This window comes from Aureobasidium pullulans (assembly GCF_000721785.1).
Source record: "Aureobasidium pullulans EXF-150 unplaced genomic scaffold scaffold_30, whole genome shotgun sequence".
NCBI classification, from domain to species: domain Eukaryota; kingdom Fungi; phylum Ascomycota; class Dothideomycetes; order Dothideales; family Saccotheciaceae; genus Aureobasidium; species Aureobasidium pullulans.
In genome coordinates this window covers 100,058-114,406 of record NW_021941050.1, presented here as the reverse complement: position 1 = coordinate 114,406, position 14,349 = coordinate 100,058, and the positions used below count along the sequence as shown (strand labels likewise).

At 48.9% G+C, this 14,349-nt stretch overlaps 7 protein-coding genes across 7 annotated transcripts; 3 read left to right on the top strand and 4 right to left on the bottom strand.

Moving 5' to 3' along the window:
* Positions 1–523: 523 nt before the first annotated feature.
* On the bottom strand, positions 524–1,634 carry M438DRAFT_359390 (uncharacterized protein; the record flags this gene model as incomplete). The annotated part of the gene is made up of 3 exons (XM_029907332.1): positions 524–1,247; positions 1,325–1,500; positions 1,617–1,634. 3 exons carry the CDS (start codon positions 1,632–1,634, stop codon positions 524–526), a joined length of 918 nt encoding a protein of 305 aa, XP_029755919.1.
* An 882-nt stretch (positions 1,635–2,516) lies between these two features.
* On the bottom strand, positions 2,517–3,379 carry M438DRAFT_409264 (uncharacterized protein; the record flags this gene model as incomplete). Its single annotated transcript, XM_029910004.1, has 2 exons — positions 2,517–3,246; positions 3,300–3,379. 2 exons carry the CDS (start codon positions 3,377–3,379, stop codon positions 2,517–2,519), a joined length of 810 nt encoding a protein of 269 aa, XP_029755918.1.
* An 828-nt stretch (positions 3,380–4,207) lies between these two features.
* Positions 4,208–4,946, bottom strand: M438DRAFT_349453 (uncharacterized protein). The gene is made up of 2 exons (XM_029906400.1): positions 4,398–4,946; positions 4,208–4,342 (listed from the first exon to the last, which is right to left on the bottom strand). Exon 1 carries the CDS (start codon positions 4,915–4,917, stop codon positions 4,399–4,401), a length of 519 nt encoding a protein of 172 aa, XP_029755917.1. The 5' UTR covers positions 4,918–4,946; the 3' UTR covers positions 4,208–4,342; position 4,398.
* A 179-nt stretch (positions 4,947–5,125) lies between these two features.
* M438DRAFT_369215 (uncharacterized protein) lies at positions 5,126–6,237 on the top strand (the record flags this gene model as incomplete). Its single annotated transcript, XM_029908098.1, has 2 exons — positions 5,126–5,598; positions 5,736–6,237. The coding sequence occupies exons 1-2, from the start codon at positions 5,402–5,404 to the stop codon at positions 6,235–6,237; spliced, it is 699 nt and encodes a 232-aa protein (XP_029755916.1). The 5' UTR covers positions 5,126–5,401.
* A 1,251-nt stretch (positions 6,238–7,488) lies between these two features.
* Positions 7,489–8,607, top strand: M438DRAFT_369214 (uncharacterized protein; the record flags this gene model as incomplete). The annotated part of the gene is made up of 1 exon (XM_029908097.1): positions 7,489–8,607. The coding sequence occupies one exon, from the start codon at positions 7,489–7,491 to the stop codon at positions 8,566–8,568; it is 1,080 nt and encodes a 359-aa protein (XP_029755915.1). The 3' UTR covers positions 8,569–8,607.
* A 643-nt stretch (positions 8,608–9,250) lies between these two features.
* M438DRAFT_400357 (membrane transporter) lies at positions 9,251–10,893 on the top strand. The gene is made up of 3 exons (XM_029909466.1): positions 9,251–9,557; positions 9,612–9,685; positions 9,830–10,893. The coding sequence occupies exons 1-3, from the start codon at positions 9,345–9,347 to the stop codon at positions 10,830–10,832; spliced, it is 1,290 nt and encodes a 429-aa protein (XP_029755914.1). The 5' UTR covers positions 9,251–9,344; the 3' UTR covers positions 10,833–10,893.
* Positions 10,894–12,016: 1,123 nt separating this feature from the next.
* On the bottom strand, positions 12,017–14,298 carry M438DRAFT_283088 (uncharacterized protein; the record flags this gene model as incomplete). The annotated part of the gene is made up of 2 exons (XM_029901354.1): positions 12,017–13,947; positions 13,998–14,298. 2 exons carry the CDS (start codon positions 14,296–14,298, stop codon positions 12,017–12,019), a joined length of 2,232 nt encoding a protein of 743 aa, XP_029755913.1.
* Between the last annotated feature and the right edge of the window lie 51 nt (positions 14,299–14,349).

Genomic DNA, 14,349 nt, shown 5'->3' with positions numbered 1-14,349 from the left:
CCTTTGGTGAAGTTTTGCTCTTGAAAGTCTGGTAACATAGAGTGTGAAAGCTGCGATTGCTAGTGAGACTCGAGGTAATGTGACGAAGGCGCATCAAGCCGATTCTGTGGAAGTGAGAGCGTGAAACGGCGTTCAAAACGCTAACACCGACTGTAGTGTACTTTCTATGCTATTGCTTCACTATCTACGTTAACGTAGACGTAGCCGCAAAAAATCGACCCGGCACCGAACTCCCTCTCGCCTATAAGGCCTTGCAACCTTGGCTGCAAAAAGGCAGGATGCTTTTGATAATCAGGTACATGTCCATTGAGGGCGATACTGCCCCTCGATCTCTTTGGGCCTATATCAAAAACCAAAATTCATTGTGCCTTTTGACTGCTATGTTGTAAGGAGCCTTTGCTAGGCTAAGAGCTCGGTTTTGGTGCAATTTTTGTGGCCCTATATCTACTTTACTTCTTCTGCTTTCCGACCGGTGCCGTAACCCGCCCCACGGGAGTCTGGTAACCTGTGGTTCGTTCTTCCCTCACGAAAGTCGGAAATAGAAGAACTTTTCAGGAATCACTGTCCTGACCAAGTCCCTTCTCCTACGACATTCCTCAGGTTGGCGGTCGAAATGAAAACGACCGCAGCACTGTTTCAACGGGAGAGTAAGTGGATCCTTGGGAATCCTGCTCCAGCCTCGTCTGATCCAAGCGTCGCGCAAGAGTCGGGTGGTGAAGATGTCCGTCATACGACTGATGAGTCCGTTCTCCTCCCATTCGTTGTGGTCTGTCTCGCGATGTATGTATATGGTAGCAAAAACCATATCTAGTTCGTTCTCGGAATCAGGTCTTGGATGGTATCTGTAGAACTTGTAGACGGTGTCGAGGAGCTCTCGAGGATCGGAGCTTTGCGCCATCTCTTGTCTTAGCCATTCGATGATGCAACTCTTGAGTGAGCTGGTGATCAGAGAAGAGAAATTGCCTTCGCCGACCAGGCTAGCATAGATTCTGAAGAACGTCTCGTGCCATTCATCTCCGCTTAGTCGTACGAAATGATCGATGCTATTTCTGGTGTCTCTGGTCCAAGTCCAGATGGCCATGAAACGTACAACCTCTTCTTCGAATTCAAAGTCGTAGGATTGAATTTTGAGCGGCGCAGTGTTTTCGATCTTTAGAGTGACTCCGTTGTTGCTACCTCTATCGGGATACTTGTAGATCAGTTCGAAGTCGGATGGGAGGACTTGGGCGATGGGCGTTCCTTTTGCCCTGAGAAGGATCATGTTCGGTCTTTCAAAGGAGGATGATTAGCGTATGAGTACGTTGGAAGATCTTCGGAAACTTACTTGTAGGTATGCCCTTCGTCCGAAGCACCATGGCGAGCGTTGTTTTCGTGTGGATCGACTGCTGTTGGCAGAGGTGGATTGACAAAAGGCCCAGCCTTGGGCATCGTGTTTTCGACAACTTCCTCTGACATGATGACGATGTAGATGATATGGAGCCAGCAAAACTGCCTGGCGAGCTGTATTCGTGTAGAATCAGCGTTGTCCCGACAAGAAAAGCACGTTGCTGAGGACTTTAGAAGAAAGTCACTCCTTGGCGTGATGATCCGGAGTCATCTGGGTACTCCTTTCTCACCTCAAACAGACCGGGCATTGTGCTTGTTCATCCAAATGAGTTCGAGAATCTCTTTCGAAACTTCATTCCCCTTTCGCTGGTTCCATGGACGTCGTCACACATCAGCTTTCCGTGTAAGAAAGCGGCGGAGTGCGGAAAGTAATCAAAGACTACTGGTAAAAGGTCGCCAAAGCCTCTCGGCTGGCAATACTCGTGTTTGCGTGTCATTCGCAGGGCAGTTATACGTCGCCATGATCTCTCAAGATGGAAGATGTTTGTACACAAAGAAACAGAGCAGAACTTGAGCTGCAAGATAAGTGGTCTGTCACGAATGCAAGGAGAATGTATGAGAACAGTTAGTCACGGTGAAATCAGTCAAGTAACAGAGATGTTTGGTTGAACGTTATTGGTGAAAGTTGATTTTTCTTGCCTTCGCTGGCAGAAAATGCAACTTATCGACCACCCTCGAGATTATAAAGTCGCATCTCGAAGACAAATGCGACAAGTGTAGCATCTTGTCTTCCAAGCAGCCTCCTGTATGATATTCTGTGCCCTTTCCTCGTCTGGAAAAGTTTGTCCGTCTTCCTCGTTCATGAGTTGCCCCTTTTTTCTCCATTATTCCTCTTTTTCTTCTTTTCGCGCTGCCCCTTTTTTCTTCCTTTTTCTTCTTTTTTCTTCTTTCTCTTGCTTGTGATGTAATTGCCTTTCTTGTGCAGCAGTGGTGATATATCTTACCTTCGCACTGGTGTCTGGGTGTACTGTCGAAATGCAAGGTGAAAAATGTTTGCTCTGTAGCTCCATGGAAAGACAATTTTACTTCGATTGCCCGCGCGAGTCGCATCGAGTTGAAAAAAGATTGTGCATTGCGACGCGAGCTAATAAGGACGAGAAGGAAAGGCGAGATCGAAGAATGTAAGTCTCTCACTTGTCTCTGTAACACGTCTCGGCTTTTTTGTGCTTGTGGTAAGGACAGTGCTGATCAAAGGAATCTTGTAGCGGATCCTTGGGCAAGTTCTCAAAGGTTCCAGCAGCAGCAGCATTGAGCAGATGGTCCACAGCATAGACTCTGATGTTGTGAAACAGATTCAATCTCAGATCGTCCTCCGTGTTCTCTCGGAGGTTATCAGAGAGGTCAGACCTGATGTGATGGAGATGCAAAGTAGCCAGCAACTCTGCGATCGCCGTGTTAGTCAATCTGCTTTCTCCTCCGCTTTCGATGCTCTCGACTCCACTATAAACTTTGTTAATTGCTTCTTCTTCCGAACACCCGTTGTTTACAGCGTCTCGCATGAGGTAGATAAAGTTGTCAATCGAGCAGTCGTGAAACTCGTTGCTCAAGGACTCCTTGCTGCAAAATTCGAGCATTTCACACAGAAATGGAATCTCGAACCTTCTCTCGTGCTGACAGCTATCCAGTGCCGATTTGATGTCACGTTCTTGAACCCAGTGGGCAAATAATCTGACGATATCGGCATGGTACTTCAAGTCGATTCTCTCAATTTCCATGTTTCCAGGAAGATCGCTGCTCTGACGTGCCTTCACAGAATTCAAAGAACCAGAGTAGACTTCACGAAGTTTGACCTTGTGCACGACAGCAACGATCTCACTGCCGCCGTTTCTGTCCAGTGCGCCAAGCCAAACGATCTCGGATCTATCACGAAATGGTCAGCGTTGACGGCAGCAAAAGCTCACTTTCCAACATACCCAGAGGCGAAAATCTTTTGACGCTTAGCAGGCGGCTCTCCAGAAGCAGCGCGAACGGTCATAGTAGAGCTCGAAGACATGGCGATGTTTGTTAAGCTTTCTTTGCTGTTAAAGATCTTTGTCCGAGTATGCAGTAGTGGCGATAGACGATAGACCTTGCCGAATAGATGACCGATCTGTAAAGTTGTGTGAGAGCGAAGTGAACGGTCAAGCAGTGTAAAAGGGGATGTCTTGCGTGCCTCGAAGTGACAAAGTCGTGAGATCGAAGATAGGACGACGAAGAGCAGTGTGTCATGGCTATCGGGAAGAAGAGACGCAGCGGAAGATGAGGAGACTTGGAGTGCAGCAACTGGGAGTGTGATAGTCACGATTGTGAGTGAGAGAATACCTCAGGGAACGAGAAGGTGGAGGATCGAGTTGAGCGACTAGAACGCCAAGAGTCAATGAAGGTATATAGGTAGTCTCAATTCAAACTCCTTCAATTCTGGATGACGGAATGCTGGCCTGGCCAACCAGCATCCTGACGGGAGTTTAGTGTGATGGGAGAGTATCCCGCATGCAGAACTCTTTTGCCCTTTGTAAGTCCACCATTCGATTCCCAGCGTTGGCAACCTTTTTCTTTTCGCACTTTTTTTGGCCAGAGAGGCCGACCAAACTATCTGTCAAAAGGCAAGGTGGTTTTCAGATTTGTGTAATTGTCCAGAGAGAGAGGTCAACATTGCTGCTCTCTGCGGACATTTACTCGTTCTGGGAAAACTTCTTGCATTTTGACAGACATATTCGAAGACAAACAGGGGTGAGGAGAGGGAGAACGCGTGTAGTCTTCTGCCATAGCACTGATCTTTTAGTTTAACGGGATGCCGTTTACAGAATTGGACAGAACGATAGTATGTTTGGAGGCTTATAATTGCGACTGTACTTGTGCTTCGATTGATATCTCGCTAACCTTTGTTTAACGCTACTCCTCCTTTGCTCAAATACTTGCAGCTACTTGTTGTTCTCAAAGGCCTTGTGTTTGCCTATACTAGATGCATGCTCCATCACTGTGTGATCTTGTTAGCCACGCGATCAATCAATCTTGAGTTAAAGTTCTTTCACCTCAGTACTGTGGCTTCTTCAGGTAGCAGACCTCTTCATCGCCGTGGTGATGGTAGGCACACCAGTCGGTGAAGTCGGAGCTCAAGACATCTCCGGGGATGGTGTGTTTGACACTTTCCTTGGTCTGTGGCTGGAGCCACTGGTTGAAACGAGCCTGATTGCGAGCAGTGAATAACTCCTCTCTGTGGTTGTCAAAGACATTGGCGCAGACACGGATGAGTCCGCCCTCGGCGAATATGTCATTGGACATGCAGGTGTTGAGAGCTTTGTTGAAGTCCTTGTTTGTGTTGTTTCCCAACCACAGGATGAACCAGTCGATCAGAGAGTCGTGGATGTCGCTGTTGTATTTGGACATGTGTGCGAAGTGGTTGATGACGAGACAGAAGTGCACCATGACATCGGGGGTGTCGGTCGGATCTTCACCCAGTCTGAACTTTCTTGACTGAACCAAAGCTTTGCCGACAGTCCAAGACTTGGTCATCTCGCCAAAGAAACGCACAACGCGTTCGCTAGCAGCCATTTCGTAGATGTGGATTGTGAGACCAGCGCATTTGTTGGGGGCTGGCTTGATGGAGGATGCCATCCAGGGCTTGCGCATGACCCACTCAAGGTCGGAGAGAGCGGCGTGAGCAACGGTCTTACCACGCGACTTCAAAGCCACGACCTGAGTACTGGTGGACATGTCAGCAGTTGTTGTGTCAGTGATTGCGAACATCAGCTCATACTCGTAGAGAAACTCGTTGGCAGTGGTTGTGATGGGGGTTTGGACAGCGCCCAGGCCAGTAGGATGGTTGGAAGACATTGTGTTGTTGTTACACAAAGATGTCCACAGAAGTTTCCTTGTCGTTGGGAGAAGAGAGGAAGAAGTGTGAAGGTAGAAACAACGAGGAGAGAACTAATAATCTTCAAGGCGCAGATCGTCAGGACAACATACAAGTGAAGTGCGAGCGTCACTTTCACAGGCGACTTTCACTCGCGCCGGGAAATTCACACCACGCCTCTCGATGTGCCTTCTTCTTTTCCTGACCTTCCTCCAACTTCTCTCAAGAACAAACAACATGTCGGAGTCATTCCCCGACTTCGAAGACGTGGACGACAACGACGACTACGACGCCGAGCAGTACTTCGATAGCAGCGCCGATGATGACCTTGGAGTCGAGACACTGGACAGCATCTTCGCGGCCCCTCCTCAGAACCCTCAGTACGGTCTGAAGCGCGCAAGACCCAGTCCTCCTCCATCCGGACGCAAGCGTGCAAAGCCTGACAACCAAAGCACTTACAGATTCGGGCAAGTCAATTCGCGAGATATCCACAGAGCCTTTCCCTGACGACAATCAGTATTGAGCTCGTCATTCTGCTGGCCAAGGGCAATCCAGTGGCCCATGTCTCCAAGATCGAGTTCGAAACCGTAGCAAAGCCTACCGGCGTCCTGTACAACGAGGTCGAACTCTGCAAGGGCGCCCAATTCAGACAGTACAACTACGATGTCGACGCCTCTGTCCTTCACTTCCTGGCCCACTGGATCTGTTACCGCAGCCCGAGCATCGCTATCAAGTATGCTTTTGGCGACAAGGTCTCAAATGACAACGACAACGCTCACGACGACGACTCGCTCGACGAAAACCAGCGTCTCTTCCTTGTCGAACTCATCAACTTCTTCGCCAACGAGGATGCGTTCCAGCCCGTCATCAAGGACTCCCTGGTCTCTTGTTTCGCCAAATGTCTCAAAGCCCAGGACCGGAAGGGAAAGATCGTACTGGCCGAGGTCCTCAAGAATGCTTGTGCAGACAACGTCTTCAAGCACATTGCCACTGACATCTTTGTCGCTCTTTCGACCTGAGAGCCTTTGGGGAATGGAAGAAAACCTGTTTGCGGCTTCGCTGGAAAGAAAGAAGTCTGAAAGCATCCTGACGTTTGGTACACCTTGAACGTTCGTACGCAGTCATTGACAATTGAACTTACTCTGCCTCTCTCTCATCTTCTTCTCTCTTACCATCGATCGACCTTCCTTCTCGTACACATCACGAAGAACTATAATTTTTGAAACCGTTAGTCTCTCCAGTGAGGTCGGCTGCATACTGTGTCTTCATGCAGCACAACTCTGATTCGCAATCAGATGTTGCATGAGTGTTTGTGACCTTTGAGATTGCTCGTCGTGAGTCAATCTTTGGGCACTGGGCTATCTATCAAAAGCTTCTCGCATTTCTCAAAGGAGTTTTGTATAGTGTAGTGAGGACATCAGACGAACGGAGAGCAAGCTTGCAGCATATTCTGTCTTTCCAACCCATGGAGCAGCTTGGTAATTTTGTGGTGTCAAGAGCCGTAGACATCAGAATGCATGGAAAGTTTCGAGTTTGTGGCGTTTTTTGATGAGAGAGGTATTGGCGGCGGCTCTGGAGTCTCAACCAACCTTCCCAAGGTCCGAATATATCTGTGACAGTAGCTCCACGGATGCGCTTGCCGTTTGGGACCGCATTGAGGCTGTTCTGTAATATCTGGTGCTTGTCGCCCAGCTTCGGGCCCTCGGCGTCGCTCTTTCCTCCATTTCTTGACTCATCTTTCTACTTCGATACACCCACACCTTCTCAATCGATCCTGCCTCGAGATCACTTGTCGGATTCAGGTTGAGACTTTCTGTCTTGCGGGGAGATTACTCGAGATTGAGATCAGAGGATCAGGGATAGACTTTGGCAACCAAGCACCTTTCCAACGCAACGCGTAAATACTTTGAAGGTCAGCAGAATCGAAGAGACATGATGCCTTGCTTCTTTCTCAACGAATCAAACCTACCATCACCACATGCCCCTACTGACGACGCTTTGTTTCCTGTGCTTGGCCAGCCTCGTGAGATATAGTGGTAACGAACTCAAAATGAACTCATGAGCCGTAACTCAACCACGGGTCGCACAGAATGGAAACATCACACCACGGGTCCGGACCATCACTAGGTCAATCATAAAACGTCCGTTCAATCTGTTTCCGACCCTCTTCTTTGTCTCAAGCCTGGACTTCTACCTAACCTGTCGAATCACTCGACCATCAACCACCCAGTATGATCATACCGAACACAGCTAGCCTCCTGTTGGCTCCCATGGTCTTCTTTACCGCTGTCTCAGCCCTTGCAATTTCTTCCACTCGAACACCCCATCCTCAAATCTACAGCAAGAAACTTCACAGCGCGAGAATCTATGAAGCTCTCACCACAAAGAAGAACTTGCGTACCCTCACCAAAACCGTAGATGCCGCTGCCACGCCGGGACTTGCTGAGGGTCACCCTGATTGGGCACATCACGCGCTTGTCCTTGATGCCTTCGCCACCAAAAAGCCCTGGAATACCATGACCATTGAACAAGACGAGGTCGTCTTTGTCACCACTACCAGGAAAGCGGCCCCAGCTGCAGTCGAGACTGGAAATGTAGATTTGGCTGCTGTAGTTCCTCCCGGAACCTCTTACGTCAAGTTCAATACTGCTGATGCTCATTCTACTCCATCACTCCACGCCCGCGACCAAGCTTCAACCGTTACCCACGCGACCGAAAACGAGGTCAAGACAATCAAAATCAAACACACTACTACCACTCCTGTGCACTCAACGGAAATCAAGACACTCAACATTAAACACACTACTACCACTCCTGTGCACTCAACGGAAATCAAGACACTCAAAATCATGCACACCACGACTACGCCTATTCACTCGACGGTTATTGAGACCAATATGCTCATGCACACGAAGACTACTGTTGTCCATGAGACTAAGATGAAGACAAAGACCGTCGGTGCAAAGAGAGAGATTGCAGAAACTCAACCCGCACAATCTATTGAATGGCAAGCTACATGGTCAGAACTGGTTGGCCTTGCTTCTGCTCCTTCTGCCGACATCCACGCCAGAGATGCAGAACATGATAATGGCGGCGATCCAGAGTTTGTGGTGGAGATCGTTGTGCCAGATGTTGTGTCAGATGTTGTGGTGAAGGTCGGCGCCGTTACTTCCGCCACATCTTCTGCAATGGCTTCCTCGTCTACCGACGGCTTACTCTACTGGAGATATAATTGTGGGATCACGGGTTGTATTCCCCCACTCGCGGCTCTCTCTGATGCTACCGCATTTTCCAAATACATCCCTACTGGTATTGATCTCGTTCACACCCCGCTTCCAACCGTGGCTTGAGGGTTGAAGACTAGGAAGAGTGCGTGAAGAAGAAATCTGATTGTTCAAGATTTGATCGATGGTAGACTCATCGTGTCAAAGAAGGGAAAAGAAGGAAAAAAAGAAAAGAATGTGGGGTGCTCATGTAGTCGTGGTGGTTTGAGCAGACGAGCTTGAAAATATGAGAACTCCCTACCCCTGATCCAAGCTATGTCGTGTCCCATGTGTCCTGTGGCCTACACAACAAGCATGTCAAAATGCACAGTGTTTTTCGAGATTGAGTGAATTTCCAAAGAGCTCCGTCTTCCATCATAGACGGGTCTTGTTGTGCGATGATGTCGCGAGCGTTCATCGATGGAATGTTTAGAAGTGGGCTGTACGTCCAGTCCAGATCGCGAGAAGCGATTGTAACAAGAGCCAAGATCTAATCTTGTCATGCCAATGAATGCAACAAACAACGTGTCCAGTCTATGGACTGGGCATTCGTAAAACAAGAAAAGTAGCGAGATGGAGACAGGGTGTTGTCCTACAAATACCAAGCAGCTAACCGAGATCGGCAGTCGAAAGTGTGGGGAAGCAGATGCGGCTCGGCCACGATTAGCACCTATGACGTACATGTTCCTGGCAATCATTGTGATGGGAAGTTGCTTTTGGTTTCTGACACATCCACCCGCGTCCCTGCCGCAGAGCTCGTGTGCCTTGATAACGATCCATGTCTGCAGCCTGATTGACCTGTGATCCTGCTTCTCTTCCCCTCTTTACCAGTTTTCCGGGATTACGATCTGGAGTAACACATCATGTCTGGTATCAAGGAGAACTTTGTGATTCCGTTTACGGGAGCTTTGCAGGCTTCTTTGGCAGTGCTGCTGACAATCTTCTACGGTGTCATTGCTGCTCAATTCGATCTGTTGAATGAGAAGTCGGCGAAGGATATCTCCAAAGCTTGTGTCAGGTTATTCTTACCTGCTTTGTTGATTGTTAATGTCGGACAGCAACTGAGTCTTGAATCGGTGAGTGTCAAAGAGGTGAGAGAAGAGGAGACAAGATAGCTAATGAGTTGGCAGGGAACCAAGTATCTAGCTGTCCTGATCTGGGCTATTGTCTACAATGTGCTTAGCATGGTTTTTGGACTCGCTGTGTAAGTGTTTCAGCAAAAGCTGTTTACCATTCTCGAACTCTGTTGTGAAAAGAGTTTCCGCGGAAGTTCGGTGACAGGTCTTGAGCCTCATCTTGGTTCCTTACAGTACTTCTATACGACACATGCTGATGACTTGTCAAACAGGACCAAGTTCTTGAATTTGCCTCAATGGGTCACTCCGGCACTGGCCTTCAACAACACAACCTCGCTGCCTCTCCTTCTTGTCCAGTCCTTACAGTCAACCGGCATCCTCGACTCCCTCGATGCATCCAGCGACGCCGTCGACCGTGCCAAATCATACTTCCTCGTCAATGCCATGGTCTCAAACTCCTTGACCTTCGCCCTCGGCCCTCGCCTTCTCAACGGACAAGAAGAAGATTCTCCAGATGAAGAACCAGAAAAAGACGAACAAGATGAGGAGCAAGCCGAACGTGCTTCCATTCACGAACATCAAGAGGAAAACGAAGAAACCTCTCTCCTCCCCAATCGTGCCGTTCGTCCCGCTGTCAAGGGCATTTACAAGACGCACAAGAAACTCGCAAACTTTTACGCTTCACTCTCACCTCGCACTCAAGCTACCTTGGACTTCCTATACCAGTTCTGCAACCCACCTCTGATCGGCGCAGTACTTGGTGGTATCGTGGGCTTGGTTCCCGCTCTACACACCCTCTTCTTCTCCTCTCCAAACGAAGGCGGCTACCTCAACGCCTGGCTCACCTCCTCCATCAAAAACATCGGCGACCTCTTCGCCTCCCTCCAAGTCGTCGTCGTCGGCGTCAAACTCTCCCAAGCCATGCTCCGCTACAAAAAAGGCGAACAATCCGGCTCCGTACCCTGGACCCCATTCACCATAATCACCATTGTCAGATTCATCATCTGGCCACTCATCTCCATCCCTCTGATTTGGATCTTGGCGTCCAAGACCTCTGTGCTTTCTGATGATCCTATTTTGTGGTTTGCTATGATGTTGATGCCGACGGGACCGCCGGCTATGAAGTTGACAGCATTGGCCGATGTCAGTGGGGCGGGCGATGAGGAGAAAATGAGTATTGCTAAGTTTTTGACCATTTCTTATGCTATTTCTCCTCTGATTTGTTTTTCGGTGGTGGGGAGTTTGAAGGCTAGTCAGGCTATCGCTAGCAGGTAGATGGAAGATGTGTCCTTTTGGGGCGGAAATTGTAGATTGCAGTATCATTATTATCAAATCCACATGCTGTTTGTTCCATGTTGTGTTGAGTGTTGTTTCTTCAAAAGCTTATGCTCTTCTTGTTCGCTACCTAGAGTATGCTTTGCTCCTGGTATTACCAAAGATAAGCACGCAGTATCACACTCAGTGGACAACCATTCCAAAATCGAAATGCATCTTGCCCCTTTTACAACCAAGTTTTCGAAGACCTGCTCAATCGTATAAAGAGCAAGAAACCCCATTAAAGCTCAATAAGAAATAGGAAAAACATCCCAGCCACTTCTCTTGAGTATTAGAAAGGTCTGGGTTTTGGTAAGAATGTGATATCCCTATTTTTGCCATCTGGAGTGGAGGATTGTACGGATTATCACTTATAACCGAAGAAGGATGTATGATAGTTTGCAAAGGGCATCTGGAGTAGAGGATCGCAAGGGGATTTAATTTGGACTGGCCGCTTGTAAAAGAAAGGTCTTTTGGATAATAGGGTAGAGGATTTGTAGAAAGCACTTACTCGATACCTTTTTCCTATACCTTCTTGCTAACATCAATTTCTTGCTACATTTGTTTCTTGCCCGATAAAACTCCCCCTTTTCGCATATACAAAACATATCATGCATGCTACAATATACCCTTTTCAGTTATTTTCCCACAAGTGTTCAGCTACCTAGCTTAAAGCAATATAGGATATTTCTGGGTTTAGAGGTGTAGATGTCTATAGAGAGGAAAGGAAAGAGAGAAAGCTAGTTTTAGATGAGCCTCTATTCTATTTTACATCCATCATTCGTACATCTTTAATATTCATGCGTAATAAGATCTTTGTAGATAAAAAGCAGGAAGTTAGAGGCAGGAAGTAGGAAGCCAAAAGATTAAAAAGATTAGAAAGAGAGAGAGAATGGAGTTAAATTTAAGTTACGGCATTCCAAACATTCTAAACATTCCTCTCGCATTTAGTATTCTTCGTGACTTTTAATGGTATCAAAAAGAAAAATCCTTACATCTGTCATCCGACTTATCCCTTGCCATCCCTTCTTCCCAATTTTCCTCTACCCTATTCTCCATACCAACCTCCAATTCCTGCATACCAATCCCCAATCTCTAATCACCAATTCCTCTCCAATCCCTTCCTCTTCCCAATTTCCAACTTATTACACAGCAGCAGGTGCAGCAGCCCCAGCAGCCCCAGCAACAACCTTACTCTTCCTCCTAGCAGCCCACTCCCTACTAGCCAATCTCCCCTTTTCCGCCGCCTCAACTCTAGCCTTCTTGGCCGCATCCTCTTTATCCTTTTTCTCTTTGTCTTCTTTTTCCTTCTTCTCTGCCGCTCGGCTGAATACCTCTTTACCTTTACTGACAAACGGTGCTGCGGTGCTCTGTCGTTTTTGGAAAGAAGTTGATGCGCGAGGGGGAAGAGTCGTTGTCGAAGATGTAGAATCGGAGGGTTGAAAGGACGATTGGCGTTTAGCTGCTGTGGAAGTGGGTTCGCGGACGCTGGTCGCGCGTTTCAATCCACCTGTGTTGGTGTCGTTGGATGGCAATCTAGCTCTACTGGCAGCGGTCTGTCTAACCAATGCCGGCTCCTTGAGCTTCGGCGCAGGTCTGGCTTTAAACCCCTGTTTCCTCTGTGCTGCCACTTTTTCCTCTTCTTCTTGTGCTCTTTTTGCACGTTCTTCCTTTTGTGCTTTCATCTTTGCGGCGAATGCGTCAGAGGAAAGCTGGAATGTGGCTTTTGTGACGGGTTTCGTCGATTTTTGCGTCACGGGAGGAACGAATGTCGATTTCTTCGCGGGACCTTCGGATTCGAGTCGTTTTTGACGTTCTTCCTTGTCTGCTTTCAGTTTCGCGGCTATGGCTTCACCGGGGAGTTGGAAGGTTGGGCGGGTAGGTGCTTTGGTGGACTTTGGTGGAGGTGGAGGCTTGTAAGTGGTCTTTGCTGCAGTACCCTCGGCTTGTCGTTTCAGTCGTTCTTCCTTCTCGGCCTTGAGGCGAGCGGCTACGGCTTCACCGCCGAGTTGGAAGGTGGCTTGTGTGGGTGCCTTGGAAGACTTGGGAGGGGGTGGAGGAGTGGGGAAGGACATGGACATAGGGCGAGGTTTGGAATGAGGGATCGGTGCGGGTGGACCTCTCTCGGCGGACTGAGAGGATCCTGCTCGGGGGGCTATGCTGGGTCTGACCGAGGAGCGCTTGACTGAAGTTGTACGCTTGATGGCTGTGTTGATTGAGGGTTCGGGACGAGGAGCCATTGATTTGCGGACCACAGAGGATTGGCGAGTGACTGTTGATTGGCGAACTGAAGGCTTACGTGCGAGCTTTGTCGTGTCAGACTGGGAGGTTTGAGGAGCTACCTTCTTTGCTACGGGTGAAGTGGTGGTGGCCTGCTTGTCTTTGGGTTGAAGCTTTTGACCGACATTGGGCTTCTTTTCGGCGTTAGGTGCCTCCTTCTTGATATCTTTGGGGGCTTCCTGCTGTGCTTGATCGGTAGCTCCGTTGGTCTTGATGGTCTCTTCGGCCTTATGTGGTTGCTCAGGAACTGACTGCTCGGCACCGGACTGAGTCCCAGACTCAGCTTCCGGATCCACAAACTTCTGAGCCTTCTTGGGCGAGACGTGAAGAGCCTCGAAATGGCCAATTAAGCTGTCATCTTGTGCCTCATATGTCTGTGTGCTCTCTGGCTCGGCGTTTGTTGTCTCTTGATGGTTGTGATTCTCCATCTCATTGCCGTTCTCGTGTCCATCCTGTGGTTGATGACTGTGCTGTGCGTCGGTGGCTGTCTGTGGTTGGTCTTGCTCAGAACCCAGATACTCAACATGTGTCTGCAGTCTATCCACAGGACCGGCAACCACAGGCGGGTCTGGCACCATGTTCTCCTTGTTGGACGTCGATCTCATGTGTGCGAATTCGTTCTTCATAACCTTCTTGGCTGGTGTGCGTTGAGGGGTGATGTTCAGGAGTGGTAGCTCGGTGGTGGGCGATCCGGCGTCGAGATTCGTAACAGGAAGCTTCAAGGAGTCGTCCTGGTGGATTGGAATGTGGTTTGGCTTCTCTGGTGAAGCTGAGGCTGCAGGTGTAGAAGTGGATGCTGCGTCGATGTTAGTGATGCGGTTGAAGTGGTGGCTGAGAGTCGCGTACCTTTTTCCCCCTTTGCGCCAGCCTCCTCGTCTTCAATTTCGTCCACATCCTTCTCCACTTCGTCATGTCCGAGATCTCTCGACTCTGCTATCTCATCCGTGATGTCTCGTTCCTCGTCTTGGACAGTCGATTGATCCGCCTCACCATCAAGGTTTGGAGTCAACTCGCCCAAGACTTCACGCCCCTTGGCCGGAAGCTCGTCGGTCGGTGTCGTAGATGCATTGCGATCGTTGTTGTTGTCGTTATCGTCAGCATCAGCAGCTGCTGCCATGGCGGCTGCCTGGGCTCTGGTCATTCGCATCTCGATTGATGAAGCTGTTGTATCAATGTTGGGAAGGTGAACGTCGCGCGC